This window comes from Sturnira hondurensis, unplaced genomic scaffold (assembly GCF_014824575.4).
Source record: "Sturnira hondurensis isolate 20B ecotype Veracruz unplaced genomic scaffold, ASM1482457v3 Scaffold0021214, whole genome shotgun sequence".
Classification (NCBI taxonomy): Eukaryota; Metazoa; Chordata; class Mammalia; order Chiroptera; family Phyllostomidae; genus Sturnira; species Sturnira hondurensis.
In genome coordinates this window covers 8,009,037-8,033,951 of record NW_028093845.1, presented here as the reverse complement: position 1 = coordinate 8,033,951, position 24,915 = coordinate 8,009,037, and the positions used below count along the sequence as shown (strand labels likewise).

At 41.1% G+C, this 24,915-nt stretch overlaps 1 protein-coding gene and 1 long non-coding RNA gene across 2 annotated transcripts in view; one reads left to right on the top strand and one right to left on the bottom strand.

The window, feature by feature from the left end:
• Nucleotides 1–24,915, bottom strand: part of PAPSS1 (3'-phosphoadenosine 5'-phosphosulfate synthase 1) — an 87,457-nt gene that overhangs the window by 44,582 nt on the left and 17,960 nt on the right. Inside the window, exons 4-9 of the mRNA XM_037031876.1 lie at nt 21,497–21,635; nt 18,329–18,447; nt 8,360–8,473; nt 6,091–6,202; nt 4,257–4,462; nt 1,055–1,190 (exon numbers count right to left, since the gene is read on the bottom strand). Coding sequence (XP_036887771.1) covers nt 1,055–1,190; nt 4,257–4,462; nt 6,091–6,202; nt 8,360–8,473; nt 18,329–18,447; nt 21,497–21,635 — 826 coding nt within the window. The remainder of the gene's footprint in view (nt 1–1,054; nt 1,191–4,256; nt 4,463–6,090; nt 6,203–8,359; nt 8,474–18,328; nt 18,448–21,496; nt 21,636–24,915) is intronic.
• On the top strand, nt 3,248–3,673 carry LOC118977097 (uncharacterized). Its single transcript, XR_005064457.1, has 2 exons — nt 3,248–3,336; nt 3,584–3,673. It is a non-coding gene; the product is annotated as an uncharacterized LOC118977097 (long non-coding RNA).

Sequence of the window (24,915 nt, the reverse complement as noted above, 5' to 3'; positions counted from 1 at the left end):
TAGAGGGTGAGAATTAATTAGTAGCATAATTCTAAGATGTGTCAAATTATTCAGATCTTAAAACACGCCTCCTAAAATCTACAATAAATGCTGTTCCCTCACATGGCACCGTGAACTTGTGAGAGTAGAGAGAAAAAGAGAATGGGTCACTAGCGTAAACATCATTTCCCTACCTCTGTGAAGAAGACCTGAGAATAGCCGATATCTGGTATAAAAAGTCTGTCCTGAGTACTTTATAATGTATAAGACAGTATGATAAAGAACAGCGTCCATAGACTCTGCTCTTACTGTTCTAGCTCATCTTAATCCAGAAACTTAAAATCATTATTAACCTACTCTGCAACAACCTTTTCTTCTATTGGTTTAATGCCTTCCCCTTTTCCAGAGTAAGCTCCTGGATCTCAGCACTTGGTACTCTGGCATATAAAGACAAACAGCAAACATTTGCTGAGTTAATAGCAAACACGACAAAATTTCTGTTGTTCTAGTAGTTTCTGCAGTGATACATTCCAGTCATATAAGATATTCTGAAGACAGAAAACACACTGATATGAGTGAGCTCTTCGAATTTTCTCTTTGAGCCTTGGCCAGGTGTCAGTTGGTTAGAGCATCATCCCTATACAGCAAGGTTGTGGGTTCAATCCCCAGCCAGGGCACATATAAGAATCAACCAATGAATGCATAAATAAGTGGAACAACAAATTGATATTTATCTTCCTCTCTCTCTCTGCCCACCTTCCTTTCTCTCTCTCTGTCTAAAATCAATACATTAAAAAAATTTAATTTCTCTTCTATAGTTCTATTCAGCTTTAACAGGTGAGTTTTATAACAAACAAGTAAAAGATCAATTTGTTACTACCACAAATTATCTTCCACATAATAAAATGATGTGAAATCAAATTATATCTTTCCTTACATATTCCAGTTGCTACATTTACCTTTACTCATTATTCTGTTTTACATTATTAAGTAATGGAAAAGGTGTTCTGGAACTTTCCCTGTCAAGCAGGAACCCCAAATAGCCCTGTATTAGATAACTAGGTCCACGTCGTACCAGCATTCATATCTTTAAACTTCTGCTTTAGCTCAGCAGGAGTAAGACGATACTGATCAAGACCATCATTCCAATAAATTCGGTCCAAGACTTGAAGATCTCCTCCAATCAGCCAGTCTCCTTGTTCCATCACCATCTAATGGGAAGAAAAAAATAATAATTGTTTTCAACAGAAACCAAGAGAACATAAGTGAGAAGAGTTCTCTCATATAAGCCAACTACAGCTATAAACTTTTTCTTTCATCCCAAGGTCAATGGTAAATCTGTTTAGCTTAACAAATGAACCAAGACTGGAAATACAGAATTAGAATATATTTATAATTTCTCAAAGGACCATCCAAATATATATTTACCATTATATGTTTACCATTATTTTGTTTACCAAAAAAGGCAAACAAAACCAACATGAATAATTATGATTTTTTAAGTAACAAAAACATTCTTTCCATTGTTGTTGTATGTTGATTAACAAAAAAATCTGTAACCCTGGGTCACTCCCTATTTTGTGTTTTCCAATCCTAAACTTTCGAGCAATCAAAGTAATGATGACAGAGCTGGATGCAAAGTCTTGCCTTCCAATCTTCAAGCCACCTTAAATTTCTTACGTCTCTCATCCTCTTTCCCTGAATCTGGGAAGAGGAGATATCATTTTCTAGGATGTATCCGCCCCCACAGAGCAGTCAAGCTCACCCTTTCCCCACGACTGCTTCGGCTTCTGTGCTTACAGGGTCCCTGAACTGCTCGGTCACCTCCTACCTGGTCCTCCTCACTAGACGGTCCACCCCATCCATCAAACAACTTACTCAATAAACATTTACTGAGTAACTGCTATGTGCCAGGGCCTACAGTAGGTATTGGAAAATGCAGCAGAAAACAAGAGAGAGAGAGAGATCTTTCTCCAATGGTGCTTACATTACAGCAGGGGAGACAGAAGAGAAACCAGAGAAATATCAGCTGGTACCGAATGTTGCAGAGAAAACAAGCAGGGCTACAGAACACAGCACCCAGGGAGCACAGTGAGTACATTTAAGGAAAAGGAAGCAGTGAAGGCCTCTTCGAGGAGGGTGCCGTTTAACCTGAAATGATGAAAAGGAACCAGGCATGGAGGGAAAGTATTTTAAGCACAGGGCCAGCAAGTACAAAGTCCTAGAGCAGCATCAGGCTTTAGTCTTTGAACAGAAAGAAGTGAATGTGGCTAGAGAATCAGAAGGGTCAAGGCAAGGACAGGAGCAGAGGTAGAGTAATAGAGATGAGGCGTAAGGCCAGGGCTGGAGCACGCTATGCCACAGTCAGGCATTTGGGTTTTATTCTAATTACAATGAGCAGCTTACTGGAGAGCTTTAAAGAGTGGAGTGATATGCTCCGATTAATACTTGTAGACAACTCGCTCTGGTCGCTCTGAGGAGAATGGAGGGTAGTGGGTAAGAGATGAAGCAGGATTCCAGCCAGCAGGTGACTCCAAGAGTCCAGCCTAAACACTGGAGAGCTCGGACGGTCCTGGTGGGAGTGAAGGTGCAATGTGGACGTCCTGCACAGACAACCAGGCTAAGAGGACCTCAAAGTTCTACTTGGTAATCCTCTCACGCTCCAAACCTGCCCGTGACCTCTCCAATCCCAGTCAGCATGCAGCACAGCAAAAGGAACACAAAAGACCTAGGTCGGACTCTAGTCCTGACTCCTAACAGGTGCCTCTGCAGCTCTGGGCAAGAGCAACCCACACTAATATTCTTCCGTGTAAAGAAAAACACTTTGTCTACCTCCAAGGATCCCTGTAAGGACCAAAATACTGAAATGCGGTTTGACAAGCATAACTACACGTAAATTGGTATTAGTATAGTTGGTATATTGGTATATTGGTATAAACTATATTGGTATAGTTCATTTACTACACGTAAATGAACAAAGTCTTAACATTTTAGTGTAGAATGGTAAGCCCGCCATCTTTCCAAGGCCCCTTCTCTCGCTCAACAACCAGCTGTTTCTGAAAGACACCCAATCTCTGCTCCTCCTGCTCTGTAAGCCCGGAGTGCCGTAGTCCTCAGGGCTCCCTCCAACCCAAATCCTCCTGGTGCCTCGGGCAGCAACCAGGTACCAACTAATACACAGAAGTCCCACAGAGCACTCTCTGAAAATGGGACAAAATATAAACAGCACTGACATTTGTTCAGTGATCACAAAATAAATGTCTCTTCTACCAAATTCATCTGAAGAGTACCCTGCAGTGATACAGGCTACACAGTAGGTATGAGAAACTCCGTAGATACCAATAGTTACTGTCTGCTGTGATTAGGGAAGACGGATGGCTTTGACACCCAAAGTGACTTGGACTGATATCAGACCTTCCTCCCACCTCTTAGCTGCACAATTTTGGTTGAGCATTTATCCCCTAAGAGTCCCACTTTCTCCACATGTAAGATGCACACGCCACCCACCCCACAGGTTTACTATGTGGCTCGAAGAATTCACATGAGCATGTTTTAGGGACTATGTTTACCTGTTATTAATAACTATAGGATTTTAATGTTGAAGGAATGCCCAACACCATCACAAATTCAACATCCTTATTTTCTAAGAAAAGACATCCCCTACTTTAAAAAGTTATCACTTTTTTGTCCTTCATGAGACAATAAAATGAGACTTAGCACATTGCCATGACCTAAATAGATGTTGCAGAAATTTTCTAGATAAAGCTACTACAATTTCACTCCATTTCTTTTCATGCTCAAAGTGTACTTTAAAACACCTACCGACAGAGACTGGACTTCGATGACAACATTTCACATATAATATAAAAGTCAGAAACCCAGACCAGACAAGCCCCCTGCCAAGGGCTCCCACGGCACCCTGGCCTCAGGCCCTGCTGTAAGCGCACGAGGGATCGACGTCTGCCCACCACCGAAGGTAAGAGCTCCAAGTGTGTAAAGACTGTGCTTGCCACGCCCACCACCCTAGGTTCCCAGCACCAGCATCTAGCTCAGTGCCCAGTGCCCAGTGTACAGGAGACGCTTAAACAAGTTGTTGAACAGATATTTATCTGGACCAAATGACGACACCAAATTCTCATCACACTAATCTAAGGTCCAGTCTTGATTCTGCAAAATATGAACAGTTCCAACGGGAACAGTCTATAGGTAATGCCCACATTTTCAACACACACATTATTTGTAAATCAAGAGAAAATGCAGCAATGTTTGCACAGGACCTTGATGTAGGGGTGGTTCTTGCATGTCGTTCCCCACTGTCGGGCACAACGCTCCTCCTTCCTGTGCTCAAAAAACTCTGGATTGCGAAGGATAGCCACGCGGCGGCCCTCATACATCAGAGCAAATGCCGTGCAGCCGTCCAGCCTCTCTTTCTCTTCCTGAGTAGCTGACAGAACTATAGGCACTGACAAGTTAATGACACCCCCTGCAGGGCACAAAAGAACACACAGTTTGGATTACTCAGCAGGCCTCACATACCCACCTTGCACTTCAGGGGACACTGCCAGTGTCCAGCTGGTGCCTGGCACAGAAAATCGGGAGACAGAACAAGCAACAGAGGTTAAAAAAACAGCGAATATTAAGAAAATCAATAATGTGTGCAGCAATCCTCTTGACAATTCATGAAACTGAATTGTTATCCTCATAACAATTCATGAAACTGTCTTTTGGGGAAAAAATTATGATACAGAATCACAGAAGTAAAAAAAAAATGTGTAATGAGGAAAAATCAACTCGTTAAGCCTAACATCATCAAAAACATACTGAGCATCTCCAATACATGAATAAGACAAAGAACTATGGTTCAGGAATTTTTCAGGAAAAATTTAAATCCTTGCTGATAATTATCTTTTGAGTGGCAAGTTGATCAAGTATACTTGAGTATACGAGGGTATCCTTAAGAAAGGAAGACAACAACACACAGAAAGTTTTTTGTTTCTTAGTTTTTAATCAGAACTGAACCAGTGTCAGCTGGCTAAGAAACAAAGGCAGTAAGTAATTAGTGCTCCTTTTAAACCAAAATGTGTCCCACTGAGACTCAAGGGGCATTCTCAGTTCCCAACCTTTCAAGCTCTAAAAGTTTTTTTTCTATTCATCATGCACGGATTAGAAAAATAAAATGCATTTCAAATTCCTATGTGGATCTTATTTACATACCAAATAGAAACCATACTTTTTTGGGAAGTCATGGCATAACTTCTTTGATAACTGCTTGGCTATTTTAAAATTACCACCACTTGTACAGTTCAAAGTAGAAAATTAGTAGGTAGATTTGCACCAAATCCAAGACTAAACTATTATCCAGGATGCAGTCCACAAAGACACTACCATGAGTCCCAAAGAAGAAAATCAAAAAGCAGTATTTAATCCTTATGTTCTTGTGATAAAATTTCTTGAGAAGAATTATTAGAAATTACATTTTCTGATATGCATTTCACTCCCCAGTTTTAAAAAGTCATAATACAATAGGATGTAGTAGCAATTTAGTAGGGTTCTGTGACAATTAACAATATTTTCTTTAAGGTGGCAAATTAATCCTACTAACAGTACACAAAGTGTAAGGTAGCTAGATTGGAGTTACAATACACTGAACATCAATTTCTTTGGCATTTTTTCCCAGTGTTTTAAAAGAATAGGCAGAACCATCCTTTTAACCACCTACTTCAGGATTCCTTAACTTGACTCCCTGACTCCCTATCAGAATGTCTGGCTTAAGCCTGCACAGGCTTCAACATAGCAAAACTGAGAAAGACGTGCACTTTTCAGGGAGATGAAAATGACCAGGTAGAAATGCACAGGGGAACTATTTGCTTTTGAAATTCATTTCACTCCTTGAGTTTTCCTTCTCCCCCCGCAATAAAACACAACTGGAGAAACAGAAAGTGGAACACAGATCTCACTATTCATGTAAAATGTGGATTTTGCTATAACTTAGTCTTAAAAGGCTACCTTTATTAAAATGGTACCACTACTCTCTATAAATAGCAAAGAGTCCCTGCAACTGTGCAGTATCCCTTCCACACTCAACGTAGTATCGAATGTAAAATGTCTTACCATCCAGGAGACAATCGAAATGAAGACACTGCAAGTACTCCCTCTCTCTCATAAAGCCATTCAGGGGGGTGGCCCAGCCTTCTGCCAAAACCTGCACCCACTGCATATCCACCTAGTAGAGAAAAAAGGAAAATCTTCTATGTCATGTACCTGTCGTGTACGTGAACAAAAGCAGTAGTGCCCTTCAGGAATTTAATGTTGGAAGTGATGGAAACATCTCAAGAATGATTGCAGATTATACAAATCTAATAAAGAATAAGGGCAGGCCTGGCTGGTGTAGCTCAATGGATTGAGCGCAGGCCTTTGAACCACACAATCGCGGTTCCATTCCCAGTCAGGGCACATGCCTGGGTTGCAGGCCAGTTCCCAGCGGGGGACCCATGAGAGGCAACCACACATTGATATTTCTCTCCTTCCCTTCCCCTCTAAAGATAAATAAATAAAATCTTTTAAAAAAAGAATAAGGGCACTAGAAAAATACATATGTCTCTTAATAAGTTTAAATAACATTAGGTTTGCAAGTATTTCCAATAAGGGAAAAGCCAGTGGTTCTCCAACATTAATAGGTACAAGAAACTACTGGAACATTTGTTAAAATCAAGACTGCTCCACCTCCCAGTTTCTGGTTCAGTCAGTTTGCTGTAGGGTCCAAGATTTTGTATTTTGAACAGGTTCTCAAAAAATGCTAATGATGATGGTCTGAAAACCACACTCTGACAACCACTGTCCTAAACTAAACTTCAGTTAAAAATACCAAAATCGGTTCCTCCCCAATGACAGAGTACCCTTCATTTAGAAAGACTGTACTTGAACTTTAAGATATCTAGTCTGTCCCATTGGAATGTCAGAGATGATGATCTGTGGATCATAAATGTAAGCAGGGCATGCTCATTTTTACATGCATACATTTTTACATGTATGCATGTAACAGTGGTTCCCAAATGAGAAAAGATGAAGCACCGGCCAAGTGGTGTGCAGTAAAACGTTGCTTACTACTTATTTCCAAAGAGGCTGAAAAATCAAATTCCCCTACTTCAATGCATAGGAAAAATCATATTCATGCATCTAGTTATTTCATGCTGACTTTTCATTTTAGTTTTTTCTTCCACCTTTGACCATAGCCACTATTCGTCTATATTAGAATCCAATTCAAGATGGTATCAATTACAGACTGAATGTGAGTGTCCCCCGAAAACCACGTCCAAGTCCTAACCCCCAGTGTGAGTGTATTTGGAGGTAGGGCCTATGAGGAAGTGATAATGGTTCAATGAGGTCGTATGGTGGGTCCTAATCCAACAGGTCGGCTCCCTAATAAGAAGAGGAAGAGACGCTGGAGCTCTCTCTACCCTGCGAGGATACGGTGGGAAGGCAGACATCCTCAGGCCATGAGGGAGCCTCACCAGAAACCAAGTCCGCCAGCATCTAGGTCTTGGCCTTCCCAACCTCCAGAACTGTGACAAACTAAATTTCTACTGCTTATGCCATTTAGTCTCTGGTATTTGTTATGGCAGCCCAAGCTAATAACATTACCTGACTTACCATGAAGTTTTTAATTAACTATTTTTCATACTCCTGTTGCAAAGAATAGACCACTGTATTGAAGCAAAGTTCACATAAGAAAAGGTTACTGTCTTTCTGAGTCGGCAAGTTTGACTGACCTGGATTCATATTCACTCCCTGTCATTCTTCTCCTGGTCCAGGTTCTCACCCCTGTCTGTTTTTAGAGTGAACCTAATGATGACTTCAAGTTCTCTAAGCTTTGAAATATAAATTATAATTTCCATGGTCGTCATTCTAGCTTAAGCTGTTTTTTATTGGGAAAATACCTAATGACATCATCAGAGCTGAGATATACAACAGAAATATTCTTGATAATATAAGAAAGGAAGAGTGAAGGTTTGGCAGGGGAAGAAGAAAATATGTTTAAAGCAAAAAAAAAGGTTTATTTTTAAATTACTTTCAATTATTATTACAGATTAGTATTTCTCAAGCTTTTAGAACCGAGGTATTCTGATAAGCCTAAAAATCTTGTACCATCTTTCTTTTTTGATATTTAAAAATAAATAAATGTTACGACTAAAAGAAAATTAAAGCCATGGTATTTTGGGAATATGGTTTTACAGATCAGACACATTTCCTACGCTGGAAATTGTGATACACACCACAGCTAATCACACCCCCAAACACAACAACAAAACTACACCTTGTATACACTACTGACTGAATATAAGGCTAAATTGTTTGCTATGAAAAGCAACAAAGTACTTACTTTATTAATTTTCAATGCTGGTAATGTTTCGGCATCTGTTTTTGCCAAATGAAGTTTATTTTCTGGCACATACAGTTCTTTTACTTCATAAGAGGCATCTACAGGTACAATGTCCTACATAAAGATGAAAGTACAATGAAACATTTGATTTAACAATGTACAGTTCTTCAAAAGGTATCTTAATGAAAAAAATTCAAATTTCAAAATAAGACTTAAAAAAGAAGAATAAAAGAGGGATCTAAATACTGTCCCTGCCCAGTCAATTTTCCTAATGTCAGTTGGCCCACTTTCAAGTAGATAGAATCCCCCATACAAGAAGTCATTACTCATAATGTCTCATTATCCAGTGAGAAAGAAATTCCTAGAATGTACCATAAATGTCAAAATCAGGCAACTGCAGAGAAGACATGACCTTGAAGAGGTAATGATGAAATGAATTTGGAAACAAGCCCCCCCCCACCAAAAAATAACCGCTCTAAACATAATCATTATCTTTAGCAGGTGATGAAACCAATCACTTAAGCCACTTTTTTAGGGATGCAACACACCGCTCCCGAGCACAGCAGCCATACTCCCACCACTGCAGGTTTGAGAAACCTCACTTTGGACCCCATATGACATGTAGCCTGGAAATTTCATGCAAACTGCAAGTACTCACTCACATAACATTGGGACAGGGCTCATCCTCATTTATCCTTCAAGAATCTATTTGCAATTACCACAACACAAGCACTCACACGCCGCTCATCGGGTAACTGTTACAAGGCTTGCTCTCATCTGTCATTCTCCTAGGGCTAATTACTAAGTGTATTTAATTACTTTAAATTTGTAAAGCCAAATCTATTAAGTAATCTCGATAAGCATATAAAACTGGCACTGATTAACAGCTTTTCATACATGTATCTCATCCAAGCAATACTTTGCTATTCGAAATAAAATAACTCTCAAGAGAATGAGAATCGACAAGCCACATGCTAGGACAAAATATTTGCAAAATGCATATCTAAAAAAGGACTGTTATCCAAAATATACAAGGAACTCTCAAAACTCAACGATAAGAAAACCAATTACAAAATGGACCAAAGATCAGAGTAAACACCTCACAAAAGAAGACAGATTACAAATAAGCATGCAGAACAACACCCTACATCATATGTCATCAGGGAAATGCAATTTAAAACCACTAGAGACCTGTTAGAATGGTCAAAATTCCAAAACAATGACAATACCAAAAACTATGAAAATGCATAGCTTGTCGAAGACATATTGAAAAAAGAAGCCAATCTGAAAAGGCTACATATTATACAATTCTATCAACATGACATTCTGGAAAAGGCAAAACTATAGAGATAGTAAAAAAGAAATGGCTGCCAGATTGGGGGTGAGGGTGGAGTGGGGGGTGGGGGGTGGGGGTGGAGGGAGAGATGAATAGCCAGAGTACTGAGGATTTTCTAGGGCAATAAAACTATTCTGTATGATACTATAAGGGTGGATATGTTTGTCAAAAACCCAGAGAATATACAATGCTGATGTAAATTATAAATTATGGGTGACAAAGATGTCTCAATGAGGCTCCTCAACTGTAACCAGTGTGCCAGCCTGGAGGCGGATGTTGACAATAGGGGAGGTGCGCACGGTGGCGGGGGGCGCAGGGCACGTGTGGAAATTCATTCTCCGTACTTTCCACTCGGCTGTGCTGTGAACCTAAAACTGTTCCATGAAGTCCAGTAAAAAAATACAAAACAAAAAAAGGTTATTCAAAATAAATATTAATGGAAGAACCGGGTTTTTAAGGACACTCTGTCCTATTTTTCCTGAGGAGTAAGTTTGGGAAGAAACTTCAACTTTGATTTGGTCTTACATTAATACCCTCAGTAGAGGAACAAAAGCAGAGCCGGACAAGCATCTCAAAGCTGCATGATCTCATGAAAGGTGCGGTGTCATTGCTCACGCGGTCCCCTTGGTTCTGAGAACCTAGGAACAATTATTCCACATTTCTCTGACACTCTGTTCCCTCAACAGAGGAACAAAGGAGAGACAGTTCCACACTGGGTGCATCATGTGCCCAAAACAGGCTCATCCTACTCGTAAATTTAAGGCCTCTCCTGTTTTTCATCCTAAACCCAAGTATCCACAAGGAGAATAAACATTAAGGAAAATGAAAAGAAATAATGAAATTAAAAGACAGAAAAGAAATAAGGAAACACTGGTTGTGGCCATATCCAGGTCAGTCGGCTAGGTTGCTCCTGGAGCACAGACACAAAGGGCACTTTCTGGAGGCCCCTTAGTGTCCCTTGAGTGCCCGCCCCGCCGCTCACAGGAGGAAAGTGGAAACGTATGTGTGTGAAGCACAAATCCCGCACAGCACAGGACACTTCATAAACCTTCCAGACCACCTCTTGCAATTAAGCGTCTGGCAGTCACCCACAGCCAAAGGTATTTGTCGTCTTTAGTGACGGTAAAGACTACATCAGGGCGCCTGGAAAAAATGGCGAAGGAAGGACAGCTTCCACCAGCTCTGTCTTCTCTTTGTGGGTGTAAATACTCTACAACTTTGTATGACTCAAGTGGATTATCCCCATGAACCCAAGCTAAAGAGGACATGCATTAAATTTTGCTGGGGGCGAAGGGGATGTCAAAGAAGTGGTAAGTAAATATATCCAATTTACACTTGATTTCACTGCGCACGTGAAGAGAAAATCACATATAAAAAAGACTCTTCTTTATATCTAACAAGAGAAAGAGACTAACTTAACAGAGCCCATTCTGTGCCTTCTAGCTCTAGGAACTATTTTAATACATTATATTTAACATTAATACATGTGTTTTCATACACTTACTACACTTTTAAAGCAGACAATAGCAGTAAAGAGAATTAGGAAATGAGAAAAACAAATCACCCTATATACAGTTATTATCACTTTTGTATATTCCCTTCCAACATGTGAAATGTTTTTCACCCACAGGCACATTACAGGGAAATTATAGCTTCAGCAGTCTGTACAAAGCCTATAACTTCATCAACTACAAAATAAAAATTCAGAATCAACTTTTCCTGGAACAATAATGTAATGTGCATTAAGTAAACTGCACACATACCCTGTATGTTCAATTAGCCTCTTGGATCTGTAACGTAGACATACACATTTTCCCAGCTGCAAAATAAAGCATTAAAATTCTCCAGACAAAAAGTCTGACATTCATTAGGACTTTTGTGAGAAAGGGTATGACAAAACAGACTTAAACTTAAATATTTACATTAATCACAAAACTTTAGGGACACACCATCAGTTCTACCTAAGAAGGCAGAAGAAACCATTTGCTAGTCTCCTTCTACAGATGGGGACATTGAGTCTCAGGAGAATGGTTATTAACTTGTCTCAAATCCCTACTACACTGTCTTCCACTGTAGTTAGCACACAATAAATACTCAATGAACAGTAATTGCAGTTTGCTTACTGCACGCCAGGAACATTTCCAAGCACTGGACACATTAACTCCTAGAGTCATCTGCAGTTCTGAGGCAGGCAGGCACTATGATTGTTTCCCATTTGATGGAAGACAGAAGTGAAGCCACAGATGGTAGGTTATTTCCGAGGTGTGCCGTTAATGGGTAAGTGTTGGAACTGAGATCTCAATCCTATTCTCCTCCAAAAACAAACAAACAAAAAACCCTTTACTGTTTCTCCTATGAAAACTAAGTTCTGAAACATTTTGTCACACCAGTTATTCTTAGTTTATTTTCAAGAGTTTGTTAAACATTTATCATTCCCAGGATTTCTAGTCGGCATGTGATATTTCTGTGTTGATAAACTCCTTGACAAACAGTAAAGACACCCGACACTTCGGGTGGGCCTAAGCACTTCCATGTGAACCATTTTCAACCAGCGCTTTTAAATCCCACCACTTCCACCACTCCAGACATCTTAGAAATTCGGAACCAGAACCAGTCTGGGAACAAACGACACAGGGACTCCAGGGAAGAGAAGGATTTCATTCTCAACTTCGATGATATGACAACTCTGCATAAAGCGTGTTTGCCATTTCTGGAACCTGCGTTAGAACACCTTTCTTATGTGGTGCTTGCGGCTGACTACTCTTTCCTCCCCAACATCTACCACTGATAATTGTCAACAAGCCTGGAAGGTCAGAGGGCAGCATCCGACAAACTAATCTTGATCTCCATTGGACGCAAGGTCACCTTTAGCTGGTTCCCTAAACCAGCACCCCTACCGTCAGTTCATAAACACTGATGGAGAACAGCAACAGCACACCGCTCCCTGCGACAACCCCCCATAGCTGGGTCTGTGCCCCCTGCCTCCGTCCGCCCCAGAGTCACCCCTCTCCAGAACGCCACAGCACAGGAGGGTACACTCAGTATGTGAATCAATTCCCTCTGAAGACATGGTCAAGGCAGGAACTGGGAACTAGCCAATGTTTCTACACAGTGCCTGTAGAGTTTCCTTCCAAGCATACCCAGAGTTAAAAAAAACAAAGGTATAAACAGTTTATGAGCAAATCTGGGTGTCTCCAAGAGAATTACTTTGAATAGGAAGGGCAGCATTTATACTAATGTATACTATTAGCCCAACCAAATTATTGTTTAATGTTTTGTGCACTAATAAAGCCATAGCTTTTATATGAATGCATTTTTAGTAATATACAGCTTTGTATGAATAGATGCTATAGTGACTTTGTTTTCAAGAAAGGGAAAAATTTTTCCTATTTCTCAGTAAAAATAATTTTTCATTACAAGCATTTTACAAAATTCTTCATTTTTCAAAATTCACATCCAGAAATATTTTTAAATGAATTTTAGTCTCACAACTTAGATACCAAATTCTTCTGATAACCAACGCCAAATAAAAGTTCCAAAGGTTTCTCTCTTCTAAAAAGATTCATAAAGTGAATATTTTTGTAACTAACACAAACATAACAGCATAAATCAAGATAAACATGGAACATTTGCTCAGAGAAAGCCAGTTCTAGGTGTAGAGAGGAGAGAAGATTCTAAGTGTAGAGAGAAGAGAACTACCAAGAATACAAAAAGAATGTTTTTAATGCAGACACAGCCAGTTTCTGGCACATTCTAGTGGCAACAAATCTCTTCAGTTTCCAAAACCACTACTAAACTTCTAACAGGAGCAAAACCACCTCAGCATGAGACAAGAATTCGACGTCTCTGCTGTGTGAGCTTCCCATTTTGGGGAAGATTCATTAGCACTTCCAGAGACAGCATCAGCTATTTAAAAACAGCATGTTCTTCTTCAAATTGTACATATAAAAACGTTTACTTCAGGGAATTTACTTTAAAACAAAAACAGATCATGAGCCAGGCCAGGAGCGAGTGTTTTCATAGCTAAACCCCTTTTCTAATCTTCAGAGCTCCACCGTAAAGGAGGTCCAGGAGCGACCCTGCGAGTCCCCGGACTATGGGGTCAGGAAATAAGTCGCATGCTCCAGTGAGGTGGGTTAGATATTATGAATGTTTAAATATTAATTTAAAAATGAAACATGAGTACTCAAAATGTGTTTTGCTTGACTAAATGCAGCCCAACATCTAACATGTGCTGTATCCACATCTTTATTCGAGCAGACAACTGTTGGTTTTTATCTGGAAACTGGAAGGCCAAAAAACAATACTCATTATATTCACTACCTGAAAATACATAGTAGCTCTTGCCCTCTCTTTTTAATCTTTCTAAAGAACTCTGAACACGTTAATAAACAGTGATTCCACATTTTAAGTTTTAAGTATTGTGTGCGATTTTTTTCTTCAGCCAAACCTCTTCCACAGATTTAAATGCTGGAGCTCATGCGTAGTTTTAGGTACATATTAAATTTCTATTCTCTAAACTACATGCGTCCAAAGCATGAACACAAACAATATTCTGGCAACACTTTAAAACAGAGCTGCAAAGTCTGGTTTTTTATGTGCAGAATAAAATCCATTTTGAGCTCTAACCCACCATGTTATAAAAAGACAAACCTTTAAATAATTTATGGCAATAGTAAACCTAGAGTTCCTGGTAGGTTTAAAAACAGTATTTAAAATATTACTTTAGATTAGAATGAGCAGTAAGAAGCCTGCTTTCTCATGTCATACATAATGCACCAAGTTAGAACACAATCCTAGCAGGCCATCTAGTGACCACTCAGAGGTTAGGGAAAAAGTTTTCATCCAAAATCCTCAGTATTTTTCAGTATCTTCCATTCTCTTGAATAAATATATGCCACCTAAAGCACATGAAGAAATCAACATGCTCTGACCAAATACTGAGAAATGTGGTATTTATGTAAATGATCACATTAACATACCCTTTGACATCACATAGGCCAGAATGAAAGACAAGAAAAATGATCCAGAGATGATGGAGGATATTATGCTAAACAAAATACCCATCCTCCTAAAACACCCATCTACTGCACAGCACACTAAACACATATTTTTCTTGGACAGTGAAACCAATGCCATTTCTTAGTAAAGAAGATTAACAACACGGTTCCTGGTAAAATTCACTTCAGAAGAGTCTCTGCAAAGCAATACCAAACACACAGAAAAACTTCCATTTACTAGCACGGAGAAAGCACCTCTTCTCAAACACCTGCGTTCTCTCTAAGTCCCAAAACATACTACTTGCTTTGCTTTTATAAAAAATGGTGGTACAATGGGAAATATATATTTGGTCTTTATCCCCATATTCTGGCATAGAGCTCTTTTTTTAAAAAAGCTTTTATTCATCCATTTTTACAGAGAGGGGGAGGGAGGGGGAAACAGAGGGAGAGAAACATCAATTTGTGAGAGAAACCTCAATCAGTTGCCTCTCACACACCCCCAACTGGAGACCTGGCCCGCAACTCAGGCACGTACGTGCCCTGACCAAGAACCAAACCTGCAACCTCTCGGTTGGCAGGCCAGCGCTCAACCCACCGAGCCACACCACCTGGGGCCGGGCACAGAGCTCTGAAAACCCTGGAATGTTGTCCTGAGTGGTGATAGTGTCTTGGGTAGAAGAATGGGATGGCTCAAGGCCAGCAATTTCAACCAATGTGCAGCAAGAATGTTTAACACATGCAATACCTGCCTATTTAAGTCAAGGGCACTGAATTCTTGTCCCTTAGTTTGTCAAATGAAAAAATGACAACAACCAACACAAAACAGCCCTCCGGTGTAAATGAATCAAAAGTATACCTATATTTTTGTCAGACAAACAAAATACAACATTTTTTGGTGTGCACAGAATTTTAGTAATTAGTTCACTTGTACCATGAAATGAAAAAGGTTGAAAATGGCTGCTTTGGGCCGAGGGGCTCAGTCCAGAAAACCAAGTCATTATAGGATTTCAGCTCCAATCCTAGGTAACTGTGGGCAGGAGACTGGAGATTGAGTTTAACCACCAATGGCCAAAGACTTAATCAATCATCCCTGCATGATAAAACTTCTATAAGAACCCCTACAGGACAGATGCAGCCCTGGCTGGTGGGGCTCAGTGGATTGAGTGCTGGCCTGTGAACCAAAGGGTCATTGGTTCGATTCCCAGTCAGGGCACATGCCTAGATTGGGGGCCAGGTCTCCATTGCGGGGAGGCGGGGCATGAAAGGCAACCACACATGGATGTTTCTTTCCCTCTCTTTCTCCCTCCTTTCCCCTAAAAATAAATAAAATCTTTAAAAAAAAAAAAGGACAGATGCAGAGGGCGGGGCCGCAGTACACACTGAGGGCAGCGTGCTCAGAGAGAGCATGGAAGCCCCACGCCTCTCCCCGCCCCGTCCCTTGCCCAATGTATCTCTTCTGGTTTGCAGTTCCTGAGCTGCACACTTTACAACAAGCTGGTAATAGAAAGTAAAGTGCTGTCCCACGTTCTTCCGGTGGAATTACTGAAGCTGGGGCAAGCATCCTGGGAACCCTGAAATTTGCAGTCAGCAGGGCAGAAACGCAGGTAGGCTGGGCACCCTAGTTATTACAGCTGCTATCTGAAGTAGAGGCAATCTTGTGAGGTCTGTGAGGTCTGTGGGGTCTGCGCCAAATCTGGATAGATCGTGTCAGAACGGAAATGAATTGTTGGACACCCACTGGTGTCAGAGAAATAGAATTGCTTGGTGTGAGGAAAAACTCTCAAAGTCTAACAAACTGGCCCTGAAGAGGAGATCATTTAATTAGCTTGACTGTTTTAGAAATGAAGTTTTTGTTATATTGGCATAAACCCAAGTCAAGTCATTAACCACTTAGATTTGTGTTTTGGGACCTAAGGAGATCATAATTCATCTGGTAAAATGTGTCTCAGCTTCCCAAGATAAATTACATGACCTACAAACAATTTTCTTATTTCACACTCGAGAACAAACATTCCACACTAACCAAGGACAGGCACAGCAGTTTCTTTCTTTACATGGTAAACATTCTTTCCATCCCAGACAGTGTCATCTTGACCTGCTCTTAAGTATTTTTAAAAGTTTTCTAAAAATATTAAGTTAATGAAATGCCCATTCTTCTCAATTTCTTCATTCTAACTACACTTAGAGAGCAAATGGACAAAGAATGTCAAAGAAAGTTTTAAAAAATTCATATTTCAGAAATAAGCTGGAAATTTGAAAGCATCTAGCTATTAGGACAACAGTGTAGTAGAAAGACAAGGGTGTGGGCTGTAGAATCGATCAGACTGTGTTCAAATCCTACTCTGCCCGAATGAACTGCCCTGGGGCGAACAACATCACCTCCCTGAACCTGTTTCCTTATCAGTAAAATGAGGATAATTGTAACTACTGTACTTCCCAGAGTTTTAATACAAATTAAACACAATACTGCTATTGAAGTGCCTAAAACAGGGCCTGGTACACGGTAAGAACTCAACTTAGGGGACTTACAGTTGATGGTTTCCACCTCTGCCGATGACACTTGCTCCTAGCCCACACACCCGTATTCTCACTCACAGCAAGGGGTAACGTAGAAGCTCCAATCTTCACATCCCCGTCAAAGCACACACTATGAAGCTATGATGCTTTGGTTATCCTTCCCTGGTTTAAAACACCACTGCACTCTACGGATTCAACCTCTTCACCTCCTATCTATATTTAAACGCTACACATGAGCTTACCTTTAGAAAACCTCACAACAAATGCCTTTGTGATGTTGCACTGCATTTGCTACCCTTGGATCACCAAGGAGAAGTCGTCTGGTACGGAAAATGAACATTACGTCGAGTCCCCTTGCAGTAAGGGTGCAGCAGGCAAACATACTCCTTGACCACCAACTAACCATAAACTCTCAGCTGAATGTCAGGCATTCACTCACAGGTTTTCCATGAGCCCTAATCCCCATTCAAGATTCAACTGTGTGGAGAAAATCAATGGAGGACACATTCCTGAACAGAAGTAGTCATGTGTATGTGTGTGTGTGTGTGTGTGTGTGTGTAGTCTTCCTTCAATAGTATTTTTAAGTTCCACAGTTATAAAAGAAAAAAAATTAATGAATTTATATATTGTCTGCCAAATGGAGGGAGGTGGAGGAAACTCTTGTCCCAGGATCCTGAACTGGTGCAAACCAGGGACCTGCTGATGCCTGTGAAGACGCAGAAAATTCCCCTCCAAGGCCTCCCAGGTTCAAGGAGAGGTTGGCTACCATGGGTACCACCTTATGTACCTTAACTGAAAAAAAGACAATGCCAAGTTGTACAGGCGAATAAATCAAGGCTCAATTTTATCTGTTAGGTACTTGTGTGGTAAAATCACTGGTAAAATAAAACATTACTGACTGTCAAGTCTCCTGTGGGTCACGCTGATGTGAAGTTCATATGTTGTACATGCACAGTACAACACCTAACACAGAGACACGCACATGCAGAAAACTGTGAGCACTATAAAGAAGTTAAAATACATATACTCCTGCACAGTACCACCATTTTTTTTCCAAGGACATGGTTACACAACAGAGAGAATTAGTCCCTGGTGGTTCCCTCTGTGACCTCTTACCCGCTCCTGTAGAAGTTCCACAACTTGCTGGACACAGTCATTGACATCACAGGAGTCTGTTTTCAGCACCAATTCAGGGGCCTCTGGTTTTTCATACTCAGAATCAATCCCAGTGAAACCTATAAAAAGGTACCAGGTAATAAAAGAGGGTGAGAACTAAAAATAAGTTACATTTGTTTCATCAGCACGAGTCTCTGCTATGTTGAAGTCAGTAGCCAACCTGAAAAGACGGAATCTTCGATGAATGAGGATCAACTATACATCTGACACCTTTTTTGTGCCTCAACTGCCTGTGAGAAGACATACGAATGAGCACCAAGCGATCCGGAGCACCTCATTGCTCCACAGGAGTACAGAGTACAGGGCCTAAACGCTGGGCATAAACACTGAAATCGACCAGGTGTTTTCTCTCAATGCAGACCCGGCCCCAAATCAGTCCATTTTATTCACAAAGATTATCTCCAGCCACACTGAAGCTCTGCAGGCGTCTTCTGCCACCAGATCACACGTTGAGGCAAGACAAAGAAACTACTATTAGCATAAGCAAAACACAAATTAGGAAGGCAACTCTGTTATATCACAAAATATATTCCACAGTCAAATATACTCAATGTAGTATTAACTACTATTTAGATTTTCCCACCTAGCTGCCCCAAAAAGAAAGAATACAGGTATTTCCCAGGAATGGGCTATGCTGAAGATACGCTATTGCCATCATACACTTCCGACCCCACCTACACCTAAATCATGCAAGGCCTGTCTGCCTTGGAATGCTTAGGTCATCCTTGGATTGAAAGGGTAAACATGAATTTAGAATCATTACTACTAAGAGCCAACAGTTCTCCAAAGAGTTCTAAATTACATACAAGTCTACAGCCCTCTATTTCTTTTTTTCTATTTCCTGTTTTTAAGTATCACATGAAGTCCTAAACCCAGGAAGAACTCTGCTTTACTAATATTCTCATCAGTATTTAGTGGTGAGTCACAATAAAGTAGTTGGGGAAAAACTAATTCTGGTTAAAACACTAGTTCTTGCCCTGGCTGGTGTAGCTCAGTGGATTGAACTTGGTCCTGCGAACCAGAGGATCTTGGTTCGATTCCCAGTCAGGGCACATGCCTGGGTTGCAGGCCAATTCCCAGCAGGGGACGTACAAGAGGCAACCATACATTGATATTTCTCTCCCTCTCTCCATCCCTTCCCCTCTAAAGACAAATAAATAAAATCTTTAAAAAAAAACACTAGTTCTTAAGCTCTGATTCTCAAATGTAGCTACACAATGGAACCACTGGGTCCCACTCCCGTGAGATTCTGATTTCAGTGGTCTGGGGACAGCCTGGGCACCGGAGTTTTAAAAGGTCCCCAAGTGATGCTAACGTGCAGCAAAGCTTGACTATCAATATGTTAGAAAACCTGGCTTAACATGTTAAAAGTCAAGGAACTGTCTTCCTTAGCTAATTTATCCCATTAGTGATTATAACTCATGTACACTGTAAGGAAAACATTTATATTTAAGTAGAGAATAACTACTTGAGCAGTAATCATGAAAATAATCTGGGTATTTGAATGGCTGACAGAGCAATATATTTACAGTTTTTGTAAATAACTAAAGACCTATAAAATCCTGAGGTTTGCTGAATGTATGCTATCTCATCCGTCCTGAATGTTTACCATCAAGGCTCAGAAACACCACTGATAGGGAACTTTTTAAGTGTCATCTAACGACTAATTTTTAAAAGCAAACAACTCTACACTCAGGAACTCTAGCATCAGGGCAAACCTAAATTAAGGGTGTGTGCACATACCCACATATACGTATTTTCACCTGAGGTGCATTTTATCAGTGTCTAAACAGAGGAATTGAGCAACTCGCAGGAAATTAAACAAGTAACGCATAGAAAACTAAACTAATAATACAAACACGCGCCCAGACACAGAATGCACACTGCAAGCAACTCAGAGTATTTTGAATGCCGTATTATTCATGTTTGCATCCCAAGCACCAAATTCATACCTTGCAAATAGAAAGTGCTGATAAATGTGGTTGAGCATCTGATGTGCACTCCCCCTTCTAAGCCACCAACAAGTATAATTTACTTGGGCCAGGCACTAAATTCTAATGATATAAAAATGTTTCAGGTATTGTCCCTGCTCACAAGTGGTTGTACTCCAGCCGGGCAGAAAAATCTACCTCCCTCAACGATCCATCTTTGCAAAAATAACAAAACCAACTACAATTAAAATAAGTAAAAGATTTAAAATACGTAAAAGGATCCTGGATTATGGCTTCTCTTTGCCAAAACTCACTCAGAACAAACTGAAGTGAGAACTGACCATCAAAAGAGAGAGGGTGATAGAGAAGATAGAGTATAAATGGTTTCCCTCTTGTTGTCATAAATTATTCAGGCTTTGCAGCCTGTCCTCTCCGAGTCAAGAAAGTACCAGCTTAATCAGAGGAACGGAGTCTCCATGGTGGCACAATTGGTGGATATCAGCCTTGGCCAAGGAACCAGGCTTCCTACAGCAGATGGAATTTGACCCATCTGCAAAAGCCTTCCCACATTCAAAACACAGAAGAGCCCAGAATAACAAGCATTCTCCTTCCCATTCCACCTTTTCCTTTCAGGGCCAGAAGCTGAGTTTTTGGCCAGAAGCCAAAATCTACAATCTATAGAGCTCCTGGAACTCCTAGGATAGTCCCAGGCTATCACACTCCCATTTGGAAAGGTAAACAAAAGTTACCTGCATGAATCACTGATTTCTAAACAAGCCTGACTGAGTAATCGATCTTTGATTTTTTTTTTAACATTGGCAGGCCCTGCTTCTGTGAATAACAGAACTTCTGGGCAGCAGCTAGCCACTGATATTCCATCTAATGCTGGTACCTAATTATATCAAGTAGGTTTCCACCAGCCCCCAAAGTCCCAACCCTCTAAAATGCTGTCTTCTGATTAGGAGTCCAACGTGATCAGTGACAGTCACTACGTGCATACAGTGCCAGGGACTGCTGCTAGGCCTAAAAGCCACAACAGTGGAGTAAGACCCACTTTCTCATCTCAAGGAGCTCCAAGTCATTTGAATACTCCCAGGCTCTTAGGAGAGGTTATCAATCTCAGATATGGTAAGGTAAAATACCTAAGCCAAGAGAAAGTGGAAAAAACATGACTTACCTTTAATTTCCCCAGCCCGGGCTTTTTTATAGAGCCCCTTGACATCCCTCTGTTCACAAACATGCAGAGGAGCGTCAACAAATACTTCAAAGAACGGTAAACTTGCTCCCTCGTGGATCTGCCTCGCGTTGTTGCGATCCTTAGAAAAAGAAGGTACAGACACAATAAAAAGTGCTTATACAAATCAAAGGTACCATGTGAATATCAAGGATGAGTAAAAAAAGTGTTAGATAATATTTAATTTGTGTTTTTAAAATTTAAACGAAAATATCCAAGAAATTATTAAGATAACATACCCATTCTTCATAACAATTTTAAAGGCATACAATTCTTAAAATCAGAGCTATCGGAGGAATTCCAAGAAGGAAAACAATGGATGCCCCATAAACACTTTCCCTTTGATTTTATGAGGAACCTGAGCTAGAGTCCAGCTCGAAAGCAAGTATCATCAGGCCACTCCCTGATCACGCTCAACCTCAGCCTGAGTGGACATGAAAGCAACTTCACGCTACACGAGGTCCATTCAGAATTCTGAGAGACACAAACCCTTCATCTCTACCTAGGTGTTCAGGCTTACGTCTTTGCCATCTCCCTGGAAGAAACATTCCACCCCCCCACCCCACCCCCACCCCAACACTCTTTTAGCTAAAGCAAGCTGCTCCCTCCCAGCACATCTCCAAGGTGACATCCAGAAAGCCTTCCGTGCATGCCCAGGCTGACCGAGGGCCCCTGCTTTCTCTGGGTTCTCAGAGTCCCCACCATAGATCTCTGTCAAAGACCTTACTCTGATGTACTCAAATCATTTCACTAGCTTTACAACCACAGCGTCTGGCAGAGTGATTATTAAGTTGTGACCTCACTGCTGCAGCTGTCCTTTTACTAAACGAAGGTGTTCCTCTCACTCCATACACCCTTCTGCACATTCAACTTGATCTAGTCAGCCAATGGAGTTAATGATTCCTAAAGCTCTATCCACATTCTACTTTCCTGAGCTATTTTTCAATGACTCAGTGATCATCTCCACTTTGACACTCCATTAGCACTTCAATTCTAACCCACCTACAGTGAAATACTCAACCTCTCCCTTCCTAACCAGCGTTTTCTCACTCAATCACGCCATCTTTCCTCAGAAAGCATCACCCTTCACAGCCCACCCCCAGAGAGCAGCGCTCACCCAGGCACCAGGTCCTCTGCTGCTACTGCTCAACGGCCCTTCAGTACGTCCCCATCTTTTCTATTCCCAAGGCCGCTGTTCAACTTCACCCCAAAAGCCCCCTAACCAGCCTTTTACCTCCAGGTCATTCCCATTCCAGGCTTCCAGGGCGACCCCACTAAGGTGCAAACTCAATGACAACACTCCCAGGTACAATCTCAAACTGTTCACTACATGTGGGGCCGGCACGGACCAGCGTTCAGCATCAGACCTCTGCAACTCGCTCCAGCTTCACTGCCCCTCACACTCACCCTGCACAGCAGTTCGACCAAAGCACCTAGAGGCCCCCGGACACCAAATGCCCTCACACGTTCACGCTTTTGTAAATACTGTGCTGTCTGCTCTGTCTGAAAGAGCTTTCTCCCTGCAGTCTGGTACCCGGTATAATCCGATTCATCCTTCGTGACTCACTTCCAGCATCTCCTCTGTGAACCTTCCACAGCACCTTTTATATACACTCACCTAATCACTTGCCTCAAGATTAACTGTTCACATCTGATGTCCCTACCACACTCCCCCCATACCAACTCCTTACGAAGAGAAATGATCGGATTTTAGAACCAAGATACTCAAGTTCAGTGGTGACATGGAAAAAATGCACATATCCTATATTATAGGATTCAATCCAAATACTATCATACATACTGATATACCCTAACCACAGTCCAAACTTCATTCTTAGTGCTCTGAGAGATGAGATCAACAAAAGCTTTGCTCCACACTAAGGTGACAGGGGCCGAAACTCAGACCCGTGTACCCTTTCAGACACCCGGCTCTCCAGATCCGGTGTCACCGACTTTCTCTGTTTCTAACTCTTGCAAAGATTCCCAGAAGGTACACAACCAGCACTGTTATTTTGTAACTACAAATTCTGTTTATATCCAAGGATTCAGGAACTCTAAACATCTCTCATTCTGCTTATACACTTCATCATCAACATACTTTAAACTGATACATTGACACAGAATCCAACATTTCAGAAAGAAAAGTACTACTGCTCACAAAATCTTTTAGGACTCTTGACATGGTTCGATTAAGTGAACCTATAAGATTAACACTCAACCTGACACTTATCTATAAATCTCAATATTTTTACAGCTCAAATGTTATTGTTTGTTTGTTTTTTAAGGTCTAAGTCACCACCCAAATTTATTAATGACAGTACTAGAGTTGTGCTAGTATTTGTTATACATACTGAATACTTATTACACACCAGGCCACTTGCTGAATGCAATCTTCAGAGCAACCCTATGAGACAGGCATTATCTGAGCCTAGGAAGCTGAAGGGAACTGGCCACGGTCATAACTGTCGTGGGCAGAGCCGAGATTTCAGCCCACGGTGTCTGACTCCAAAGCCCCTGCCATTAACCACTGAACCAACTTCCCTATTCCCTAATATCTGGGCGTCCTGAGGGTTATGCTATCATTTAACAAACACTAAATATCTACTATGTTCCAGGAGCAGGGCTTGGCATCACGATTACAAAGATAAACAAGATGCAGTTCCGGCCCTGAAGGAGCAGCACGGGACGGCAGGCGAGAGCAGGGCCTCCAGGGACCCTGTCTAGGTACAAGTCCTCGCTCCTCCAGCTCCAGTGTGTGGCCTTGGTAATTGACACTGTTCCCTCACCTGCCCCTTCCTCACTGGGTGACAAGAACTAAATGGGTTACTTCCCATAAAAGCACTTTGCAACAGTCACCAGTATACAGTAAATGTTCAATAAATATTAGCTACTTCTACCACTATTATTTTTACTACTGCTGCTGCCATCGCCACCATCAACCAAAGAACCGGTATTTATAACAAAACAATGTGCTAAGGTACAATAGTAAGGACAGCAAAGAGAGGTGCTGACAAAGCCTGAGGTTTCGAGAAAGGGAAGGAACTCAGGAGGAGGAAGTACCTAGTTGAGTCAGAAAGCAGGAACAGGACTGAAAAAGGCTGAGAAAAGGGGGAGAGCAGGAAGGAGAGAGCCTTTCAGTGGAGGGAAACAAAATTTTGTGGTGAGAAACACTTTCTCCTGGAAACGCAAAGAAGTGAATTGATGCTGCTACGGTCTCTGAAGTAAGAGGAGTATGATGAGAGATGCGACTCCAGAATTTTAAGCAAAGAAGCTAGCATGGTAGGACACATGTTAAGAAACAAGATTTTCCCTGGTATCTGATACCTGTTGAATATTTTCTATAAACATATTAAATGGAAGAG